General features: G+C 40.6%; 2 protein-coding genes across 2 annotated transcripts in view; one reads left to right on the forward strand and one right to left on the reverse strand.

Annotated features, from left to right (window-relative positions):
- Positions 1–25,890, reverse strand: part of LOC103794845 (olfactory receptor 1L8) — a 390,653-nt gene that overhangs the window by 267,808 nt on the left and 96,955 nt on the right.
- Positions 941–24,412, forward strand: LOC100388334 (olfactory receptor-like protein OLF4). Its single transcript, XM_035290765.3, has 3 exons — positions 941–977; positions 20,607–20,719; positions 23,489–24,412. Exons 1-3 carry the CDS (start codon positions 941–943, stop codon positions 24,410–24,412), a joined length of 1,074 nt encoding a protein of 357 aa, XP_035146656.3.

The following is a 25,890-nucleotide window of genomic DNA, read 5'->3' on the forward strand; positions in this document are numbered from 1 at the left end:
AGCCTGATAACCTGGCTCCCTGCCTCAGAGCACTTTTCTTTATAAGTTGAATGGTTGACTCTCTCCCAGGTGTTCCAGTCACCTGCTGAAAGGACGCCGGGATCTGTGTGATTTCCTGTGTGGCAACCCACTGCACCAGCTGAAACAACATCGCTGCCCAGGAATCTCCTGGCCTGGCTTTATGTTTCAGTCCCATTTAATCAGATGAATGTGTTAATCTGCCTTCCTGGATCTCTAATTGCCAGTTTAACAGGGCAACCAGACCAGTGTATTTTGTACGGAGAGCCGCTGCACTGTGGCGCTGGCCAAAACAGCCACACTGGCTGAAACAGCCACACTGGCAACCCGTGGGGCTCCTCCACCTGGGATTTTCCTGGTCTGCAGGCAATAAAGATTCATCTGGAAATGTGGCATCCACTCACCCTCTGCGCTTTCACTGGGAGCTGCAATCCTGAGCTGGTCCTACAGAGCCATCTTCTCTTCCTATTTTTTTTTTTTTTTGTAAATTTTTTTAAGTTCTTTGTAGAATATATAGCCAAAAGTACACTTCTCATTTGCTTTTCTCTTCCACTGTGGCTAGGACAGAGCTTAGAACATGGTTAGAACTTAATATATACTAAAATAAACTCTTCTAGGAATAATAGAGGGTAAGGATACAGAAGAGGTAATCTCAGCTTTCTGAAAATTGCATCATCCTAATGAGGTGACAGCATACACAGTCCCACACAGTGCTAAGAGAGCCTGCTGAATATGCATCAAGATACACAATATTAATAAGTTTGAAATATTACCCATATAGTCGATTTTGCAAATAGTCAAGGACTTTTACAAATTATTCAGAAGAAAATCCTATGATAAATGCATCCATAATACAAAATCTCTCTCTCTGGAAAGTGAACCCTCACATCTTTATCTAGATTTCATCCAAAATACATACAGCATGCAACGGATTGACCACATGAATGTGAAAAATGCAGGTAAGAAGTCACTGAAGGCTGAGCAGATATAAATGTTAATAAATTACCCTATTGTGCTTTATGCAATGGAGAATTTTCAAGTAGTATATTGGTGCCAGTTAAATTGTGATGTCATTTTGAGTTCAATTGCTCAGAATTTAAAGAAAAAGGAAATAATATTTTAAACATGGACATTATGAGCACTTTAAATTTGTGTTACGTATATTTTACTACAATTAAGAAGACAAAATTTGTGTCTATCAGCTCTTCAAACAAGAAATAAGAAAGCCACTAAAGCATCTTTCAGGCTAATTAGTCATATTGCAGAGTCTGTAGAGATGCACACAATAGCCGAGAGACAAAGCCTGTTTCAGTTGACAGTGCTGAATGCCTGCCATGTCAGAAGTCAGTAATATAAATCATGGCACTGCCATTTTCTAATAGAGTATTGAATACAAGATTAGACTGAGTTAACATCCAGATAGAAGAACTGCACTTTTGCCTTAAAAATGGAAGAACTAAGGGATAACACTGGGAGAAATATCTGATGTGAGTGATGGGGGGATGAAGGCAGCAAACCCCCATGGCAGGTGTGTACCTATGCAGCAATCCTGCAAGTTCTGCACATGTACCCCAGAACTTAAAGCATAATAATTAAAAAATTGAAGAATTGAACATACTACAACATGAATGAACCTTGAAGGGATAATGCAAAGTGAAACAAGCCAGACACAAAAGGACAAATATTGCATGATTCCACTTATGAGGTACCTAGAATAGTGAAATTCATAGAGACAGAAAGTAGAGCAGTGGTTACCCAGGACTGAGAAGAGGGGGCAAGAGAGAGTTATTGTTTGATGGATAGAGAGTTTAAATAAGAAATATGAAAAAGTTCTGGAGACAGATAGAGATGGTGATTGCACAATAATGTAAATGCATCTCTGAGTTCTCTTCCAGCTCTGAGATTATTTAGGTCTATACACTCAGGTATGTATTGAACATCTATTATGTGCCAGTTTCCTAACACTTACAAACACAAATCTATTAAATTATGTTGTTAAAGAACAGAAGTCATTACAGCTAACATTTATCAGGGGCTCATTCTTTGCTACCTAAATTATTTGTAGATATATATGCATATCATGATAATCCTCATAACTGCCAAGAGACATCTTTTTAAAAATTATTTTTATTATTATACTTTAAGTTCTGGGGTACATGTGCAGATCATGTAGGTTTGTTACATAGGTATACACATGCCATGGTGGTTTGCTGCATCTATTCCCCCATCATCTACATTCGATATTTCTCCTAATGTTATCCCTTTCCAATTCCCCCACCCCCTGCTATCCCTCCCCTAGTCCCTTCACCCCCCCAACAGGCCCAGGTGCATTATGTTCCCCAAGAGATCCCTTTAATTCTTGTTTCATGAATAAGAAAACTAAGGCTTAAAAGTTAAGCAGCTTGCCCAATCACTGTACCAAATATTGGTAAGGCTTGGACTTGAACCCAGGACTGTCTAACCCCAGAGCCCTCAATCCTAACCACAAGGCTGAACTTCGTGGAGTTTGCAATTACAACATGCAGTTGAATTCAATATAGCCTTACCCCACTTGAGCCCTGAGGTTCAGGGATTTATACACACACACACACACACACACACACGTTAATGTGTGTGTGTGTGTGTGTTTTTATTGCACTTTAGGTTCTGGGATACATGTGAAGAACATGCAAGATTGTTGCATAGGTACATACATGGCAATGTGGTTTGCTGCTTCTATCCCCATCACCTATATCTGGCATTTCTCCCCATGTTATCCCTTCCCAACTCCCTACCCCCCACTGTGAATCCCCTATTCCCCACAACAGAACTCATCATGTGATTTTCCCCTCCCTGTGTCCATGGTTCTCATTGTTCAACACCAGCCTATGAGTGAGAACATGTGGTGTTTGATTCTCTGTTCTTGTGTCAGTTTGCTGAGAATGATGGTTTCCAGGTTCATACATGTCCCTACAAAGGACATGAACTCATCATTTTTTAAGGCTGCATGGTATTTCATGGTGTATATGTGCCACATTTTCAGGGATCTTATAATACTGCTCAGTTGCCTCTCTGCTGTCATCATCATGCTTCTCAATTTAAAACTTTTTGGGCAAGGCTCTCAGGACTACCTGACCACACACATGCTCACCCATACACACGTACGACTCTCATGCCCCCCTGGCCTCTTGCTGTCTACTTCTCCATTTCTCCTTTTGTCACAACTCAAAAATTGCTTTGGAACCAAGGAGGATGCATAGAAATAATCGTAGAAAATAGGGAGCTGATAACAAGCCAGTTTCTTGGCCCACATGTAAGAATTTTTGAGTAAGTGAAAAATACTGGGTCAACAGAAGCCATTTGGCTTTGCTGAGTTCTTTGAAACCATTTCCACTGACCAGATTATGGGCAGGCTGTTCACAACAGGCCCTTAATGTATTAGTCACTGCTGCCAGAAAGATTCTACAAAGCAGGAAAGCCACTGGTCTCTATTCCTGTCCCTCTCTGCCCAGGAAATTCCAATATCTCCTGTTCTTCACTTCTCTGGCTTAGGCCCTGCTTATGTTTGAGTGGCAATATCAACTATGTCACACACATACACATACTCTTCCTCACTTTCCTTTATCTTACCCAGATAAATCAAGTGCAATTTGTTAATTCTGAATACTATTATTAGTTATTTTGTTTTGTTTATATTCTGTTATTTGTATGACTAGTATTTATCTAGCACCAACTCATTCATAAAGCACTTTTCAGACATATTCATTTATCTGATGCCCACAATATTCTGACTGAAATGATACTGCACTTCTCCCATTTTTCCATGAGAAAAGTAAATGAAGCACAGAGTTTCTAGGAAGAACACCTAGAAGTCTCTAAACCAGGATTAGAATTAAAATCCTGGACTCCCCACTATTTCTCCAGATCCTAAGAATGATTCTGGTCATGCATCCACATATTCCCATCGTTCAAGATGCTGACACCATTGTCATTTCTGCTTTTATTCTGTCAGCAAATATTTAATAAGCAGAGAGTTAATGTACTGTAATGACTAACAGCAGGACTCCGAAGCCAAACTGCTTGAGTTGGCATTATAGCTACTCACTAATTGTAAATTTTAAGCAAGTTATTGGAAATCTATATAATAACTCTGTAACTCAGTCTCCTCATCCATATATTGTGAAGTCTTACATGTGTTAAATCGCCATACAGTGCCTAGCATATAGTAAACACTCTATGCATTCAGTATTTTCATTAGACACCTGCTACAAGGATACGGTGGGGAACTCTGCATAGCATTGAATAGCCAGACAGGTCTGTGCCCTTGCAGAACTAACATACTAGGCCTCTCATGTCAATCATGTCTTCTTTCACTCTTCCTAGTGGGAGAAATCACTCAAGTCCAATATTCCAAGAATTTTAGGGAGGAAAAAATGCTTCAGGAACCTACGCTATGGCATCTTAGGAAAGTGCCTAGGGAGATGCAAACAATACGTTAATAGATTCTCTCCATCAAGGCAAAACATTTATTTAAATGCTTTCAACATTTATTTAAAAATCATCCGTACTCAGGTGTCCTTGAGTGTGAACTTTTCTCACTCACCTTTCTTATACCCCTTTTTCACGTGCTATCTGGAGTCACTGTCAGCCATCTGCAGGTCACTCCCTGCATTCTGCTCTGGAATGAATCTTGGCCCTGGACAAGGTAGACATTAGGCACCTAAGTCCAGGAATGGAGTGGGCTCAGCATCAAGCCTGATAACCAGCATCTGATCCTGGGTGTGAGGGCAGGTAATTGGTTTCTGATTATGTTCCATTGCAGCTGAATTTCTGCCTTGACAGAATTCTGAGCAGAGCCACAATTCCTTCCTGAGAGAGGTCCTGCTTTATTCTTTCTGAATCTTGCTCCTCTGTGCCCATTTTGTGAACAAGAATTCAGGTCCTGAAGCTCAACACATTGCTATCCCATCTTCTCAGTGTTCTCTGTCAGCATATCTGAATCTTCTGCATGGATCTCATGCTCCAATGACCAGCCGTGACTCAACTTGACTCTAATCTACTGACAAGACATGCACCCATGACTCCTGTTGTGACATTCCTAATGCCACATACCTGCATAAAATTAAAGATTTCTGCTGGGCTTGGGATTACAGGCTATGCCTGCCTGTAATCTCAGCACTTTGGGAGGCTGAGGTGGGTGGATCACTTGAGGTCAGGAGTTTGAGACCAGCCTGTCCAACATGGTAAAACCCTGTCTCTACTAAAAATACAAAAATTAGATGGGTGTGGTGGTGGGTGCCTGTAATCCCAGGTACTTGAAAGGCTGAGGCAGGAGAATCACTTGAACCTGGAGGACAGAGGTTGCAGTGAGCCAATATCATGACACTTCATTCCAACCTGGGTGAAAGAGTGAGACTCTGTCTCAAAAAAAAAAGAAAAAAGAAAAACAAATGAAAGGCCTCACTAAACCAGACAGATGTCTTTCCTCTGCCTAAAATTGGCTCTGCCCCACACCATACATCACATCTTGAAGACCATAGACTTTTCAGATCCGTGGAACTCCTGACTTGATTATTACTCAAATTCCCAAAACCATTCCACAAACTTTCCCCAAATGGTTGGCACTAAAAATATTATCTCTGTTTGAAAACACACAGTCGGAGAAGATGGCGCTGTAGGACCAACTCAGGATTGCAGCTCCCAGTGAAACCGCAGATGGTGAGTGGATGCCTCATTTCCAGATGGATCTTTATGGCCCACAGACCAGGAGATTTCCAGGTGTAGGGGCTCCACAGGCTGCCAGCATGGCTGTTTAAGCCGGGGCTGCAGAGCAGCAGCACTCCATAAAAAATACACTGGTTTGGTTGATCTTTTAAACTGGCAATTGGAGATTTCGGAAGGCAGATTAGCACATTCATCTGATTAAATGGGACTTAAACAAAAAGTCAGGCCAGGAGATTCCCAGGCAGCAACATGGTTCCAGCTGGCACAGTGCGTCACTGCACAAGAAATCAAACAGATCCTGGTGCCCTTGCAGCAGGCAACTGGAACACCTGGGAAAGAGTCAACCATTCAACTTGAAAAGAAAGGGGGGGCTCTTAGGCAGGGAGCCAGGTGATCAGGCTTGGTGGGTCCCACCCCCACAAAAACAAACAAAACAACAATTGGAAATGCTCAGGGTTGAGAGTTGCACAGCAAGCAAAGCTGAACCCAGGATGCTGCAGCTCAGAGGAGGAGGGGCATCCACCATTACCACGGCACTCGACCCCTACAAAGGTACACTGCCATTGCTGATGCAGCCTGCCATTGCCGAGGCAACCCACCTTTGCTGAGGCAACCCGCCATAACAGAGAGAGTCTGCCACTACAGAGGCAGGCCATTATCACGGCAGCTCCAACCAGACCCATATAAACAGGCCTACAGGGAATTACACACAGCAGCAGGGCACAGCCCATGGCAGCAGGGCAGAGCCCATGGCAACAGGGCAGAGCCAACAGCAGCTCAGCATAGCCACTACAGGCAGGCAGTGATTAGACTGCCTCCTTTCTCGGCAGGAAAATGCAATGGATACTCATAAATAAAGCCCTAACTCCCCAGGTCAGAGCACCTGAGGAAAAACAAGGGGCTTTATGAGTTCTGCTGCAGCAGACTTAAACGTACATGCCTAGCAGCCCTGAATGAACAATGGAGCTCACAGCTCAGCACTTGAGCTCCTATAAAGTACAAACTGTCTCCTCAAGTATGAAGTACAGACAGTCTCTTCAAGCAGCTCCCTGACACCTATATATTCAAAGAGTCACATCACAAAGGACTGATCAGACTGACATTTGGTGGGCATCATTCAGGGACAAAGATAGCAGAAGAAGAAATGGGTAACAACCCCCATGATTCCGTACCTGCTACAGGTGTACCCCAGGCAAGCAGGGCCTGGAGTGAACCTCAGTAGTCCTACAGCAGAGGGGCCAGACTGTTAGAAGGAAAACTAAGCAACAGAAATAACTTCATCATCAACAATCTGGATGTCCACTCAGAGACCCAATCGGAAAATCAGCAACTACTCGAACGACAGGTGGATAAATCCACAAAGATGAGAAGAAACCAGTGCAAAAAGGAGGAAAAAACCCGAAACCAGAACAACTCAACTCCTAAAAGGGACCACAACTCCTCACCAGCAAGGGAACAAAGCTGGATGGAAAATGAGTGTGACGAAATGACAAAATCAGACTTCAGAATGTGGGTAATGAGAAACTTCCGTGAGATAAAAGAACATGTTCTAACTCAATGCAAAGAAACTAAGGACCTTGAAAAAATATTTGAGGAAATGATAACAAGAATGGACAACTTAGAGAGGAATATGAGTGAATTGAAGAAGCTGTAAAACACAACACGAGAACTTCACGAAGCATGCAGAAGTCTCAACAGCCAAACTGAACAAGCAGAAGAAAGGATATCAGAAGTCAAAGATCAACTCAATGAAACAAAACTAGAAGCCAAGATTAGAGAAGAAAGTTCAAAAAGGAATGAACAAAGCCTCCAAGGACTGTGGGACTATGTGAAGAGACCTAATCTATGTTTGATAGGTGTACCTGAATGTGATGAAGAGAATGAATCCAAGCTGGAAAATACTCTTCAGAATATTATCCAGGAAAATTTCCCCAACCTAGCAAGGCAGGCCAATATCCAGGAAATACAGAGAGAACCACAAAGATATTCCGCAAGAAGAGCAACCCCAAAGCAGGCCAATATTAAAGTCCAGGAAATACAGAGAACACCACAAATATATACTGCAAGAAGAGCAAACCCAAGACACATGAAAAAGAAAATGCTAAGGGCAGCCAGAGAGAAAGGTCGGGTTACACACAAAGGGAAGCCCATCAGACTCACAGCAGATCTCTCGGCAGAAACTCTACAAGCCAGAAGAGAGTGGGGGCCAGTATTCAACATCCTAAAAAAAGAAGAACTTCCAACCCAGAATTTCATATCCAGCCAAACTGAGCTTCAGAAGTGAAGAAAAAATAAAATCCTTTGCAAACAAGCAAGTACTCAGTGATTTTGTCACCACCAGGCCTCCTTCACAAGAGCTCCTGAAACAGGCACTACACATAGGAAAAAACAACCAGTACCAGCCATTCCAAAAACATACCAAATGCTAAAAAGCATCAACAAAATGAAGAATCTGCATCAACAAACAGGCAAAACAGCCACTTAGCATCAAAATGGCAGTATCAAATTCACACATAACAATATTAACCCTAAATGTAAATGGGCTAAATGCACCAATCAAAAGACACAGACTGGCAAATTGGATAAAAAGCCAACACATTTCCTGTGCAGTATCCAGAAAACCCATCTCACATGCAAGAATACACAAAGGCTCAAAATAAAGGGATGGAGGAAGATTTACCTAGCAAATGGAGAGCAAAAAAAGCAGCAGTTGCAATTCTTGTCTCTGATAAAATACACTTTAAAGCAACAAAGATCAAAAGAGACAAAGAAGGCCATTACATAATGGTCAAAGGATTAATACAACAAGAAGAGCTAACATTCCAAAATATATATGGACCCAATACAGGAGCACCCAGATATACAAGTTCTTAACCACTTACAAAGAGACGTAGACTCCCACACAATAATAGTGGGAGACTTTAACACTCCACTATCAGTATTAGACAGATCAACCAGACAGAAAATTAACAAGGATATCCAGGACTTGAACTCAGACCTGGAACAAGCAAACCTGATAGACATTTACAGAACTCTCCACCCCAAATCCACAGAATATACATCCTTCTCGGCACCACATCACACCTACTCGAAAATTGACCACATAATTGGAAGTAAATCACTCCTCAGCAAATGCAAAACAACAGGAATCATAACAAACAATCTCTCAGACCATAGTGCAATCAAGTTTGAACTCAGAATTCAGAAACTAACTCAGAACTGCACAGCTTCATGGAAACTGAAAAACTGGCTATTGAATGATGATTGGATAAACAATGAAATGAAGGCAGAAACAAAGAAGCTCTTCAAAACCAACAAGACGAAGACACACCATACCAGAATCTCTGGGACACATTTAAAGCAGTCTCTAGAGGAAAATATATAGCAATAAGTGCCCACATGAGAAGAGTGGAGAGATCCAAAATTGACACCCTATCATCAAAATTGAAAGAGCTAGAAAAGCAAGATCAAAAAAACTCAAAACCTAGCAGAAGACAAGAAATAACTAAGATCAGAGCTGAACTGAAGGAGACAGAGACACGAAAAATCCTTCCAAAAATCAATAAATCCAAGAGTTGGTTTTTTGAAAAGATCAACAAAATAGACAGACCACCAGCCAGACTGATAAAAAAGAAAAGAGAGAACAACCAAATAGATGCAATAAAAAACGATAAAGGGGAAATCAACACAGATTCCACAAAAATTCAAACCATCATTAGAGAATATTACAAACAACTCTATGCACATAAACTAGAAAACCTGGAAGAAATAGATAAATTCCTGGACACCTGCGTCCTCCCAAGCCCAAATCAGGAGGAAGCCAAAAGCATGAATAGACCAATAACAAGGTCTGAAGTCGAGGCAGCAATTAAGAGCCTACCACAAAATAAAAGCCCAGGTCCAGATGGGTTCACAGCCAAATTCTACCAGACACACAAAGAGGAGCTGGTACCATTCCTTCTGAAACTATTCCAAATAATCCAAAAAAAGGAAATCCTTCCCAATTGTTTTTATGAGACCAACATCATCCTGATACTAAAAACTTGCAGATACTCAACAAGAAAAGAAAGCTTCAGGCCAATATCCATGATCCCATGAATATAGATGGAAAAATATTCAATAAAATACTGGCAAGCCAATTGCAACAGCACATCAAAAAGCTTATCCACCATGATCAAGTAGGATTCATCCTGGAGATGCAAGGCTGGTTCTACATATGCAAGCCTATAAACATAATTCACCACATAAACAGAAGCAAAACAAAAACCACATGATTATCTCAATTGACGCAGAGAAGGCCTTTGACAAAATTCAACAGCCCTTTATGCTAAAAACCCTCAATAAACTAGGTATTGATAAAACATAACTCAAAATAATAAAAGCTATTTACAACAAACCAACAGCCAATATCATACTGAATGGGCAAAGGCTGGAAGCATTTCCTTTGAAATCCGGCACTAGACAAGGATGCCTTCTCTCACCACTCCTATTCAATATAGTACTGGAAGTTCTAGCCAGAGCAATCCGGCAAGAAAAAGAAATAAAGGAGATTCAAATAGGAAAGGAGGAAGCCAAATTGTCTCTATTTGCAGACGACATGATAGTATATCTAGAAGACCCCATCGCCTCAGCCCAAAAACTCCTGAAACTGATAAACAACTTCAGCAAAGTCTCAGGATATAAAATCAATGTGCAAAAATTACAAGCATTCCTATACACCAATAACAGACTTAAAGAGAGCCAAATCAAGAACAGACTGCCATTCACAATTGCTACAAAAAGAATAAAATACCTAGGAATACAGCTTACAAGGAACATAAGGGACCTCTTCAAGGAAAACTACAAACCACTGCTCAACGAAATCAGAGAGGACACAAACAGATGGAGAAACATTCCATGTTCATCGTTAGGAAGAATTAATATCGTGAAAATGGCTATACTGCCCAAAGTAATTTACAGAATCAACGCTATCCCCATCAAGCTACCATTGACTTTCTTCACAGAACTGGAAAAAACCACCATGAACTTCATATGGAACCAAAAGAGAGCCCGCATAGCCAAGTCAATTCTAAGTAAAAGGAACACAGCAGGAGGCATCACACTACTGGACTTCAAACTATACTTCAAGGCTACAGTAATCAAAACAGCATGGTACTGGTACAAAAACAGAGATATAGACCAATGGAACAGAACAGAGGCATCAGAGGCAACACAGCATATCTACAACAATATGATCTTTGATAAACCTGACAAAAACAAGCAATGGGGAAAGGATTCCCTGTTTAATAAATGGTGTTGGGAAAACTGGCTAGCCATGTGCAGAAAGCAGAAACTGGACCCCTTCCTGACACCTTACACTAAAATTAACTCCCAATGAATTAAAGACTTAAACATAAGACCTAACACCATAAAAACCCTAGAAGAAAATCTAGGCAAAACCATCCAGGACATAGGAGTAGGCAAGGACTTCATGAACAAAACACCAAAAGCATTGGCAACAAAAGCCAAAATAGACAAATGGGACCTAATCAAACTCCACAGCTTCTGCATAGCAAAAGAAACAGTCACTAGAGTGAATCGGCAACCAACATAATGGGAAAAAAGTTTTCACAGTTTACCCAACTGACAAAAGGCTGATATCCAGAATTTACAAAGAACTCAAACAGATTTACAGGAAAAAAAACAAGCAAGCCCATCCAAAAATGGGCAAAGGATATAAACAGACATTTTACAAAAGAAGACATATATGAGGCCAACAAACATATGAAAAAATGCTCATCATCACTGGACATTAGAGAGATGCAAATAAAAACCACACTGAGATACCATCTCATGCCAGTTAGAATGGTGATCATTAAAAAATCTGGAGACAACAGATGCTGGAGAGGATGCAGAGAAACAGGAACACTTTTACACTGCTGGTGGGAGTGTAAATTACTTCAACCATTGTGGAAGACAGTGTGGCGATTCCTCAAGGACCTAGAAATAGAAATTCCATTTGACCCAGCAATCCCATTACTGGGTATATATCCAAAGGACTATAAACCATTCTACTATAAGGACACATGCACATGAATGTTCATTTCAGCACTGTTTACAATAGCAAAGACCTGGAAACAACCCAAATGCCCATAGATGATAGACTGGTCTGGGGAAATGTGGCACATATACACAATGGAATATTATGAAGGAGTCAAAAATGATGGGTTTGTGTCCTTTGTAGAAACATGGAGATGAATCTGGAGAACATCATTCTCAGCAAACTGACACAAGAACCGAAAATGAAACACCGCATATTCTCACTCATAGGTGGGTGATGAACAATGAGAACACATGGACACAGGGAAGGGAGTACTACACACTGGGGTCTATTGGGGGGAATAGGGGAGGGACACCAGGAAGGGAGCTTGGGAGGGATAGCATGGGGAGAAACACCAAATGTGGGTGAAGGGGCAGAAGACAGCAAAACACACTGTTATGTGTGTACCTATGCAACTATCTTTCATGTTCTGCACATGTACCCCGAAATCTAAAACGCAATTTAAAAAAAGAAATTTAAAAACAACTAGAATTTAATGCAGAAAGGAAAAAAAGAACTGTTAAAAGCAATATTAGAAGCCTTTTACAAGATATTACTGGAAAATACCTTTCTGAACTCAGAAAATAAAAAGGGCTTCTTAAACCAGACACATATAAAGCACACAAAAAGAAAAATATTGATGAATTCAATAAAACCAGAAACACTTATTTAGCAAACAACATTATACAAGGAATGAAAAGGCAAGCCATAAAGATACAGAGAATATTTGTAGTACATATAATCAACAAAGGCCTAGTATCTAGAATATTTAAATAATTCTACAAATAAACAAGGAAAAAATAGATAATTAAATTTAAATGAACAAAAATTTAAACAAGCAGTTTCAAAATTCAGAAATAAAAATGCTAGTCAGTACTAAAAAGGTACTTGATCTCATTATTAGTAACTTAACTAGAAAACCAATTCAGCAGGAGATGCCCCAAAACACACACACACACACACACACACAACACACACACACACACACACCAGAATGACTACAAATTTTTTAAATGGACATCAAGTATTATCAAGTAAATGGAGCAACCAGAGTCCTCACATGTTGCTGGTAGAAATGGGATTTGCTACAATATCTTTGGAAATCAGTCCAATATTATATGTCAAAATTGAAGATATAGACATTCTAGAATCCAGCTATTATTGCACTCCAAGATATGTATGCAATAGAAAGGAATACATGTGTATACCAAGAAACGCATACAAGAATATCCCGAGTGTTGGTCCACCCAGTGGCTGAATACCGAGAAGGAAAGGGTACTTGGAAGGTCCAGACAACAGAAACATGATTATTGGCGGAGGACTCAAGATGGCGCTGTGAGAACAACCCAGGATTGGAGCTCGCGTTGAATCCGCAAATGAGACCCAATCGAAAAGTCAGCAACTACGCAGACGACCAGCGGACAAATCCACAAAGATGGGAAGAAACCAGCGCAAAAAGGAGGAAAACACCCGAAACCAGAACACCTCGCCTCCTAGAAAGGACCAAAACTCCTCACCAGCAAGGGAACAAAGCTGGACGGAGAATGACTGTGACGAAATGACAGAATTAGACTTCAGAAGATGGATAATGAGAAACTTTTGTGAGCTAAAAGATCATGTATTAAATCAATGCAAAGAAACTAAGAACCTTGAAAAAAGATTTGAAAAAAGATTCGAGGAAATGATAACAAGAATGGATAACTTAGAGAGGAATATGAATGAATTAAAGGAGCTGAAAAACACAATACGAGAACTTCGCAAAGCAAACACAAGTTTCAATAGCCGAACTGACCAAGCAGAAGAAAGAATATCTGAAGTCGAAGACCAACTCAATGAAATTAAATGAGAAACCAAGATCAGAGAAAAAAGCGCAAAAAGGAATGAACAAAATCTCCAAGAAATGTGGGACTATGTGAAAAGACCTAACCTACGTTTATAGGTGTACCAGAAGGGGACGAAGAGAATGAATCCAAGCTGGAAAATACTCTTCAGGACATCATCCAGGAAAATTTCCCCCACCTAGCAAGACAGGCCAACACTCAATTGCAGGAAATTCAGAGAACACCACAAAGATATTCCGCAAGAAGAGCAACCCCAAGGCACATAATCGTCAGATTCAACAGGGTTGAAATAAAGGAGAGAATACTAAGGGCAGCCAGAGAGAAAGGTCGGGTCACCCACAAAGGGAAGCCCATCAGACTCACAGCAGATCTCTCGGCAGAAACATTACAAGCCAGAAGAGAGTGGGGGCCAATATTCAACATTCTCAAAGAAAAGAACTTTCAACCCAGAATTTCATATCCAGCCAAACTGAGCTTCAGAAGTGAAGGAAAAATAAAATCCTTTGCGAACAAGCAAGTACTCAGAGATTTTGTCACCACCAGGCCTGCTTTACAAGAGCTCCTAAAAGAGGCACTACACATAGAAAGGATCAACCAGTACCAGCCATTCCAAAATCACACTGAATGCTAAAGAGCTTCAACATAATGAAGAATCTACAACAACTAAAAGGCAAAACAGCCACTTAGCATCAAAATGGCAGTATCAAATTCACACATAACAATATTAACCCTAAATGTAAATGGACTAAATGCACCAATCAAAAGACACAGACTGGCAAATTGGATAAAAAGCCAAAACCCATCAGTGTGCTGTATCCAGGAAACCCATCTCACAGGCAAGGATACACAAAGGCTCAAAATAAAGGGATGGAGGAAGATTTACCAAGCTAATGGAAAGCAAAAAAAAGCAGGAGTTGCAATTCTCATCTCTGATAAAATACACTTTAAAGCAACAAAGATCAAAAGAGACAAAGAAGGCCATTACATAATGGTAAAAGGATCGATACAACAAGAAGAGCTAACGATCCTAAACATATATGGACCCAATGCAGAAGCACCCAGATACATAAGGCAAGTTCTTAATGACTTACAAAAGGACTTAGACTCCGACACAATAATAGTGGGAGACTTTAACACTCCACTGTCAATACTAGACAGATCAACCAGACAGAATATCAACAAGGATATCCAGGGCTTGAACTCAGACCTGGAGCAAGCAAACCTGATAGACATTTACAGAACTCTCCACCCCAAATCCACAGAATACACATTCTTCTCAGCACCACATCACACCTACTCTAAAATTGACCACATAATTGGAAGTAAAGCACTGCTCAACAAATGCAAAACAACTGAAATCATAACAAACAGCCTCTCAGACCATAGTGCAATCAAGTTAGAACTCAGAATTCAGAAACCAACCCAGAACCGCACAGCTTCATGGAAACAACAACTGGCTCTTGAATGTTGACTGGGTAAACAACGAAATGAAGGCAGAAATAAAGAAGTTCTTCGAAACCAATGAGAACGAAGACACAACGTGCCAGAACCTCTGGGACACATTTAAAGCAGTCTCTAGAGGAACGTATATAGCAATAAGTGCCCATATGAGGAGAATGGAGAGATCCAAAATTGACACCCTATCGTCAAAATTGAAAGAGCTAGAAAAGCAAGATCAAAAAAACTCAAAACCCAGCAGAAGACAAGAAATAACTAAGATCAGAGCTGAGCTGAAGGAGATTGAGACACGAAAAACCCTTCAAAAAATCAATAAATCCAAGAGCTGGTTTTTTGAAAGGATCAACAAAATAGACAGACCACTAGCCAGATTGATTAAAAAGAAAAGAGAGAACAACCAAATAGATGCAATAAAAAATGATAAAGGGGAAATCACCACAGATCACACAGAAATTCAAACCATCATCAGAGAATATTACAAACAACTCTATGCGCATAAACTAGTAAACCTGGAAGAAATGGATAAATTCCTGGACTCCTGTGTCCTCCCAAGCCTAAACCAGGAGGAAGCTGAAACTATGAATAGACCAATAACAAGGTCTGAAGTTGAGGCAGCAATTAAGAGCCTACCACAGAAAAAAAGCCCAGGTCCAGACGGGTTCACAGCCGAATTCTACCAGACACACAAGGAGGAGCTGGTACCATTCCTTCTAAAACTATTTCAAACAATCCAAAAAGAGGGAATCCTTCCCAAATCATTTTATGAGACCAACATCATCCTGATACCAAAACCCAGCAGAGACCCAACGAGAAAAGAAAACTTCAGGCCAATATCCATGATGAACATAGATGCAAAAATCTTCAATAAAATATTGGCAAGCTGATTGCAACAGCAAATCAAAAAACTTATTCATCATGATCAAGTAGGATTCATCCCAGGGATGCAAGGCTGGTTCAACATACGCAAGTCTATAAATGTAATTCACCACATAAACAGAACCAAAAACTAAAACCACATGATTATCTCAATTGACGCAGAGAAGGCATTTGACAAAATTCAACAGCCCTTTATGCTAAAAACCCTCAATAAACTCGGTATCGATGGAACGTATCTCAAAGTAATAAAAGCTATTTATGACAAACCAACAGCCAATATCATACTGAATGGGCAAAAACTGGAAGCATTCCCTTTAAAATCTGGCACTAGACAAGGATGCCCTCTTTCACCACTCCTATTCAATATAGTACTGGAAGTTCTAGCCAGAGCAATCAGGCAAGAAAAAGAAATAAAGGGTATTCAAATAGGAAAGGTGGAAGCCAAATTGTCTCTATTTGCAGACGACATGATAGTATACCTAGAAGACCCCATCGCCTCAGCCCAAAAACTCCTGAAACTGATAAACAACTTCAGCAAAGTCTCAGGATATAAAATCAATGTGCAAAAATCACAAGCATTCGTCTACACCAATAACAGACTTAAAGAAAGCCAAATCAAGATCGAACTGCCATTCGCAATTGCTACAAAAAGAATAAAACACCTTGGAATACAACTCACAAGGAACGTAAGAGACCTCTTCAAGGAGAACTACAAACCACTGCTCAACGAAATCAGAGAGGACACAAACAGATGGAGAAACATTCCATGTTCATGGTTAGGAAGAATTAATATCATGAAAATGGCTATACTGCCCAAAGTAATTTACAGAATCAACGCTATCCCCATCAAGCTACCATTGACTTTCTTCACAGAACTGGAAAAAACCACCATGAACTTCATATGGAACCAAAAGAGAGCCCGCATAGCCAAGTCAATTCTAAGCAAAAAGAACACAGCGGGGGGCATCACACTACCAGATTTCAAACTATACTACAAGGCTACAGTAATCAAAACAGCATGGTACTGGTACCAAAACAGAGATATAGACCAATGGAACAAAACAGAGGCACCGGAGGCAACACAACATACATACAGCTATACAATCTTTGATAAACCTGACAAAAACAAGCAATGGGGAAAGGATTCCATGTTTAACAAATGGTGTTGGGAAAACTGGCTAGCCATGTGCAGAAAGCAGAAACTGGACCCCTTCCTGACACCTTACACTAAAATTAACTCCAGATGGATTAAAGACTTAAACATAAGACCTGGCACTATAAAAACCCTAGAAGGAAATCTAGGCAAAACCATCCAGGACATAGGAGTAGGCAAGGACTTCATGAACAAAACACCAAAAGCATTGGCAACAAAAGCCAAAATAGACAAATGGGACCTAATGAAACTCCACAGCTTCTGCACGGCAAAAGAAACAGTCACTAGAGTGGTTGGCAACCAACAGAATGGGAAAAAATTTTCGCAGTCTACCCATCTGACAAAGGGCTGATATCCAGAATTTACAAAGAACTCAAACAGATTTACAGGAAAAAAACAAACAAGCCCATTCAGAAGTGGGCAAAGGATATGAACAGATACTTTACGAAGGAAGACATATATGAGGCCAACAATCATATGAAAAAATGCTCATCGTCACTGGTCATCAGAGAGATGCAAATCAAAACCACATTGAGATACCATCTCACGCCAGTTAGAATGGCGATCATTAAAAAATCTGGAGGCAACAGATGCTGGAGAGGATGTGGAGAAAAAGGAACACTTTTACACTGTTGGTGGGAGTGTAAATTAGTTCAACCATTGTGGAAGACAGTGTGGCGATTCCTCAAGGCCTTAGAAATGGAAATTCCATTTGACCCAGCAATCCCATTACTGGGTATATATCCAAAAGACTATAAATCGTTCTACTATAAGGACACATGTACACGAATGTTCATTGCAGCACTGTTTACAATAGCAAAGACCTGGAATCAACCCAAGCCCATTGATAATAGACTGGATTGGAAAAATGTGGCACATATACACCATGGAATATTATGCAGCAATCAGAAATGATGAGTTTGTGTCGTTTGTAGGGACATGGATGAATCTGGAAAACATCATCCTCAGCAAACTGACACAAGAACAGAAAATGAAACACCGCATATCCTCACTCATAGGTGGGTGATGAAAAATGAGAACACATGGACACAGAAAGGGGAGTACTAAACACTGGGGTCTATTGGGGGGGAAAGGGGTGGGCCAGTGGGAGGGGGAAGTGGGGAGGGATAGCCTGGGGAGAAATGCCAAATGTGGGTGAAGGGGAGAAGAAAAGCAAAGCACACTGCCATGTGTGTACCTACGCAACTGTCTTGCATGCTCTGCTCATGTACCCCAAAACCTAAAATCCAATAAAAAAAAAAGAATATCCCTACAGCATTATTCCTAGTAGCTAAAAACCAACAGTTTGTTCAACAATAGATTGTGTTAATAATATGTGGTATTATCATAAAGTAGAGCAGCTCACAGCAATGAACATGAACAAACTCCTGCTATATAAAGTAATCTAGATAATCTTACCAATGTGGAATACTGAACAAAAGAAAAAAGAATAGATCAGGTATAACTGTACATACACAAAGTTCAAAAAGAGATAGGACTAATATAAAATGCTAGGAAAAGTACAGCAACTATTTAACTTCCAGGAAAGAAAAGTCATGATTAGTAGAGTACACAGAAGGAGCTTCCACATACTGGCAATGTTCTACTTCTGCAGCTATATTTGCATCTGTATCTGTATCTGTATCTGTATCTGTATCTGTATCTGTATCTGTATCTGTATCTGTATCTGTATCTGTATCTCTATCCCAAAGTAGATACAGATTGATATGGCTCTTTGTCTCTACCCAAATCTCATCTCCAATTGTAATCACCACCAGTCAGGGATGGCCTGTAATCCCCACATGTCAAGAAAGGGAAGTGATTGGATTATGGGTGTGATTTTCCCCATGGTGTTCTCATGATAGTGATTGAATTCTCACAAGATCTGATGGTTTTATAAATGGTAGTTTTTCCTGCACTCACACACTCTCTCACCTGCTGCCATGTAAGACGTGCCTGCTTCCCCTTCTGCCATGATTGTAAGTTTTCTGAGGCCTCCCCAGCCATGTAGAACTGTAAGCCAATTAAACCTCCTTTGTTTATATTAATAAATTACCCAGTCTTGAATAATATTTCTTTATAGCAGTGTGAGAATGGACTAATATAGAGATCAAGAAGTAGAATGTTGTTTTTTGGTTATTGGTTTCTAATAATTTCTCAAGTGGCATATTTGTGTTTTGTGTAGTTTTCTGCATGTGTTACACTATTTAATTTTTAGATTCAAATGAGATAATGAGTACACACTCACCAGAATATCTGCCTACATTTCTATCATCTGGAAACCTCTGACAATAAAAAAGTTTTATGAATGCCTGTGGTGAACTCATTTAGTCACAAATCATGATCTAAACTTGCACAAGGCTATTTGTACTCTTTATTAGTTGTGCTTAGTGTGAATATTCATTCATTTTACTGTGGAAATACTCTGTGTTTGATTATGTAGTGTTACCCTAGATGATATACAAATAATTTCAAATCCAAGAGTTCTGAATTCTAAAATTCAGCACGTAAAAAGTTTATAATGAGGGATTATTAAATAGCAATGGATATGAATGTCCATCAGCTAATGCACTCACATGAATGACCCTAAGATAATAATGTTGAGCCAAATAAGCAACAGAAGAATGCAAAAAAGTATAATACCCTTTACAAAAAGTACAAAAATAGGCAAATTCAGAGCATACTGTATATAGTTTAGACATATATGCATATGTGGCAAAACTACAAAGAAAAGTAAGGCAATGTTACACCATAGTTAGGGTTCTTCTAAAGAGGGAAGAAAGGAATATAAGTGAAAAGAAGCACACACAGGGTCTCAAAGGATTGAGCCATATAATATTTACACTGAGTAGTGGGAGAATGAGCATTAATTTGATTATCACTATTGAAACAGCACATATGTGCTGTATACATTCTTTTGTATGTATATTTACAACATAAATAAACAAATAAATCCAGAGACAGCACCTGCACCTAATATAGAGGCTACACATTAGTCTTATCTCTGCTCCCTGGGATCATAGAGAATAAGAATGTTTATGACATTTGATGGTAAAAAGTGTGACCTTTGATCTGTTTTATTCTATACTTTTTCGTATTTTCTGGCACATACTGTATTTTATCCATAAATATTGGGCTCTAACTAAAGGTGTGGACTCCATGACAAGGCATAGTAAAAATGACTGAGGATGACCAATCCAAACTGCAGCTCACTCAAGGGAAAACCCAGGAGCAGTGACCCTCCTGGATCCCAACCCTGGTCCTCTGATGAGGGGCATCATTGACACTGCTGAGACTCAGGGATCCATAGTCCAGAGGGGACAGCTGGGAGATTGGACACTCACCCTATCTTGTCTCTAACTAGGAGGGTCTGGGATTGGGTCCCAGGAGACACTGCATGTGAAAAGTCAGCAGCACCTCCTGGCTCCTGTGCCCAAGGTGTCACTGAAGACCTGACTTTAGTCTATGTTGTTCCTAGAGACAGGGAAAGAATCTGTCACTCCAGTCATGTTTTCTTGGGGAGACAACAGTGCAGCAAACTCAATCTCCTTGGTAGTAGTGGCAGAGTCTGAGACTGGCCAGCAGTGCCAGGTAAGAATTGAGCCATAGGAATGGGGAGAGAGAGCAGAATCTAGAGAATGTACATGTACAAACACATGCACCTAGCCCACACAGCTTCTCCATTTTTCCTTTCTCCCCTTCCTTTCCACTCTTTCTTTCAGCCAATCACTTTCTGGTTAACTCTGGTATTCATCAGGTCAGTGATGGTCCAGCCTAAGGTCATTGTAGAGTCTCAGACTATCCTTCTCTAAGCTTCATTGGTGACCACTATATAGCATCTGAGCAATAACAAAGCATAACTCATTATTAGCCAGCTAGGACAGGCAAGGTTCCCAGAATCACCCTCAATCATTACACCAGGACAATACCAATAATGTACTCTTCTATGTCCATTTATAGTTTAGCAATCTTACTCACATCCCTTCTTTTTCTTATAATTGAACTGGTGAATGATTATTTAAGATTTTGTTTTTGCTTTTGTTTTATGAGACAGAGTCTCACTCTGTTGCCCAGACTGGAGTGCAGTGACACAATCTCAGCTCACTGCAACCTCTGCATCCCGGGTTCAAATGATTTCCTGTGCCTTAGCCTCCCAAGTACCTGGGACTACAGGCGCAAGCCACCACGACTGGCCAATTTTTGTATTTTTAGTAGAGAAGGGTTGTCACCATGTTAACCAGGCTGTTATCAAACTCCTGACCTCAAGTAATCCACCCCCCTCAGCCTCCCAGAGTGCTGGGATTACAGGCGTCAGCCACCGCACTTGGCCTAGGATGGATACATTATACAATTAATAATATTTAGGCTCTGATGATGAAGATATTTGACCAAGTTTATACTTAACTGCAGAAAAACATATGCTTTGCTATTAATAGTTTGCAATTAAGAGTTCTTAGTAGAATCACAGTCATTCAAAAGTGAACAGTGATAACCACAACTCTCAATATGGACACCTCATAATTTACAAGCCCAACATGCAGGCACTAACCAGGATACAACAACAAGAACAAAGCACTGTCATTTTATTGAAAACAGAAGTAAGAAGGTTAGATCATGTTTTCTGAGCATGTATATATAGTGTATCAGCCTTGTTCTGAATATCTTACAATCATAAATGTAATCCTCATAACTACTCTAACGTGGTAACTTTATTAACTATTTCATTTAAGCAGATGTGGAAAATGAAGCTGAGAGAGGTTAAATGACTTCCTCAAAGTCACATAGAGAGTAAAGAATAGGGAAATTCTGTCAGATTCCGAAGAGAATTGTATGTTTAATCACTACACCAAACAAACATGACACCAGCACATGCTACCATTGAGTGTTGTATTTGTTTTTCAAAACCATCAGACAGGAATAGTGGAATTTCTCACGTTGAATGCACATCATGGTTTATGAAGAGACTTCACCTGATTCCAGCATTTGGTAACCTCAAAAAAACTATCAGGTAGGGTTATTTGCTACCTCTTGTGGATCAAAAAAGAAAAAGAAAAACAGCAAGGCTCAAAGGAGGTAAATATTTCCCAAAGTTTAAAAAACATGTGAGAAACAGAACTGGAAAGCACATCATTCAAGGCTTCCCATTACATTCTATCCCAAGGTCACATTTCTACTACTATTAATGACATAACAATCACCACCCTTAATGAAAGCCTGCTCTCCGTATATGTTATCTCAATAATAAGTTCAGTGACTCTGTGAAGTTACACATGGTACAAACCAGGAAACAGAGATTCACACAGGCTCAACAATTGACCAAGGTCAGACTGAGAACAAGGAGCAGAGAAAGGATTCCTATCCAGTCTCCAGGAGGCCAAGGCCTAGATCTTAACACAAAATATGTTTTATTTTGTTTTTTTTGATACAGAATCTCACTTTGTTGCCCAGACTGGAGGGCAGTGGTGTAATCTTGGTTCATTGCAAACTTTGCCTCCAGGGTTTAAGCGATTCTCCTGCCTCAGCCTCCCAAGTAGCTAGGATTACAGGCACACACTCAGCTAATTTTTGTGTTTTTAGTAGAGACAGGGTTTCACCAGGTTGGCCAGGCCGGTCTCGAACTCCTGACCTCAGGTGATCCACCAGCCTCAGCCTCCCAAAGTGCTGGGATTACAGGTGTGAGCCAACATTCCCAGCCTAGATCTTAACACAAAATATGTTGATGGTGAAGCTCATAATGAAAATGAAAATGATGTGCTCTTGATGATAATGTGTATTTCAGTTTGCAATCTCCTCATGGTCACATTGACCCATTACAATGGTCATCAGAGGCAAAGGGGCTGGAGCACTCCCAGCACACCAGAGACCCCTGAATCTCCACTGGCTCCACTCTAAAGAAATTGTTCTGTCTTCCATCTCCTTCAGCACACATGCACCTACATACACACAGAGCACCTTGTGTTGCTCACTAAATCCTAGTATGTGCAAGACTCCCAAATTAGCTCCACGGTAAGGCACTGATGTTAAAACTGTGGTTTTAAGAGTTTATTTTAAAGGAAGAATTAAAACTTGAAGAAGCTCTTTAAAGTAAATTCCAGTTCAGTCTCATTCAGACAATTTATGAGGAAAACTTGAGCTATTACAGAACTCTGGAAACCAAAGTACACTTTCATCCTGATGCCTCATTATTATTGTCCACAGTCTCCATATCTGTACATATTTGCAAACATGCAGTTATAGCCACTAGTGATTCAGAGTAATCTCCCCAAAGAACAAAGAAAAACACACCAAAGTCCATGGACTCTGTAATTTTTTAAGAGTTACTTATTGAACCAGAATTACCTTCTACTTTTTCTGCCTTAGAAGGAAATTAGAAACAAAACCGGCATCTCTGACTTCTTGCTCCTGGGCTTCTCTGAACACCCAGAGCATCAGCTTCTCCTGTTTGAGCTCTTCCTGGGCATGTACCTGGTCACCGTGTTGGGGAACCTGCTCATCATCCTGGCCATTGGTGCTGACCCTCATCTCCATACCCCCATGTACTTCTTCCTGGCCCATTTGTCCTTTATTGATACCTGTTTCACCTGCACCATAGTCCCCAAGGTGCTGGTGAACATCCAGACACAGCATCGCACCATCTCCTACACCAGGTGCCTCATGCAGATGTACTTCTTCATGGCATTGGCTCTGCTGAATGACTTCCTGCTGGCCGTGATGGTGTATGATCGCTACATGGCCATCTGCCTTCCTCTACACTATACCACAATCATGCATCCCCAGCGCTGTCTCCTGCTGGTGGCTGTATCCTGGCTCTGCTCCTACCTACTGGCTTTCTCACTTACTTTTCTCATAGCTCAGCTTTCTTTCTGTGCCTCTCATTCTATCCCATGCTTTTTCTGTGATCTTCTCCCAATCCTCAAGTTTGCCTGTTCAGACACCAATGTCTTTCACGTCATGATGTTCATGAAAGCCACTCTCTTGGGGGTCATCCCTCTCACCTGTGTCCTGGTCTCTTATGCCCACATTATGCACACCATCCTCAGGATCCCCTCTGCTGACGGGAAGCACAAAATCTTCTCTACCTGTGGCTCTCACCTGACAGTGGTCACTCTCTTCTATGGAACCATCTTTCTGGTGTATTTCCAGTCCTCATCCTCCTACTCAGCATCTGTGGTATACACAATGGTCACCCCCATGCTGAACCCTTTTGTCTATAGCTTGAGGAACAGGGACATGAAGTGGGCTTTGCAGAAACTCCTTGGCTTGGGAAAATGCTGTACTCAGTAAAGGGTACTTCTCCAGAGTAGAGGCCTGGGCTCTTCTAAATGCCTTCCTAATCAAACTTCTCTATTACAATCTTGAAAAACCCAAATTCAGGGCAAGATGGATGCTCAATATCACAAGCAATTTAACAAATGAAGGACCTGGCAGGACTTGAAATGGACCAACTGGCCAGACACAGAGCTGCAGCCTGGAGAGAGGAAGCAGTCAGCAATCATTACTGGATTGTACTGGACAAATTTAAACAGGCTGGGAAGACATTATTTAAGACAGTTGCAATACAGAGCAGATACTGGAACTCAGCACAAAATCGTCTGCTGACACTAAGGGCAGGAGGATATTTAAGTGCTGGGCTGAGAGAAAGAACATAGGCTGTCTGTTTCTGCTAAGTGGCTTTACCGAAAGGAAAAACAAACCTCTCACATCTTTGTGACAGGAGGTAGTTTCATAATGTAGAACAAAGAATTGTCCATGAAACTTAGGTCATGACCCTCCCACAGAGCCTGGAGGATAGGTGTGCCCTGACCCTCAATGATTGAAATGAAATTTTGAATAAATTTTGATGATTGAAATATTAAAATTAGATGATTATTTCATTTCAAATAGATGGTTCCCAGGTCCTTGAGAATGATATTCCTGGGTCATAAAACAAAAGAGCCTCCTTTTTTAAAAAATTTCAAGAGGCATAGAAATAATGTTTAAGTTTTCTAAAGTAAATGCCGTAAGAAAAGGGAGGTCAGGAACCTAGAGTCAGGAAAGAGCCTGTGTGAAGTTTAGTCAAGTGGAGGGAAACATTAAGTCTGCCAAAGTCACGGGTGACTTGGTAAGTAGACTTAATGGGTATTCAAGATATTCAAACCAGAGTGTGAGACCACAAAAACAATGACATCAGACACAACTTAGGTTCTAGAAGGAAGCTCAGCTGGCAGCTCACTCTGGGACCAAGAAGTCACAACCAGTCACAAGAAATGTCAACAGGACCTGGAAGGATAAATTACTCTGGGCTTCAGGGACCATTTCCAAGCCCAGCTTTGGGAGCAGGTCATTCACAGGGATTAACCTCCACATGGAGAAAGCTGAACCAAGAAGCTTCTATTTGCTGCACTAAGAACAAGAATAATACTGGAAGAGGAAACCAGCCACAGATAGATCAGGAGATGGGCCCAAAATCACCCAATTGGAGTAGAATTTTTTTAAACTGTAAGTTCTAGGATACATGTGCAGAATGTGCAGGTTTGTTACATAGATATTTGTGTGCCATGGTGGTTTGCTGTACCTATCAACCTGTCATCTAGATTTTAAGCCCTACATGCATTAGCTACTTGTCCTGATGTTTTCCTGCCCCTCACCTCCCATCATCCAACAGGCCCTGGTGTGTGTTGTTCCCCTCCCTGTGTCCATGTGTTCTCATTGTTCAACTCCCACTTATGAGTGAGAACATGTGGTGTTTGGTTTTCTATTTCTGTGTTAGTTTGCTGAGGATG

The sequence above is a fragment of the Callithrix jacchus genome, chromosome 1 (assembly GCF_049354715.1).
Source record: "Callithrix jacchus isolate 240 chromosome 1, calJac240_pri, whole genome shotgun sequence".
NCBI classification, from domain to species: domain Eukaryota; kingdom Metazoa; phylum Chordata; class Mammalia; order Primates; family Cebidae; genus Callithrix; species Callithrix jacchus.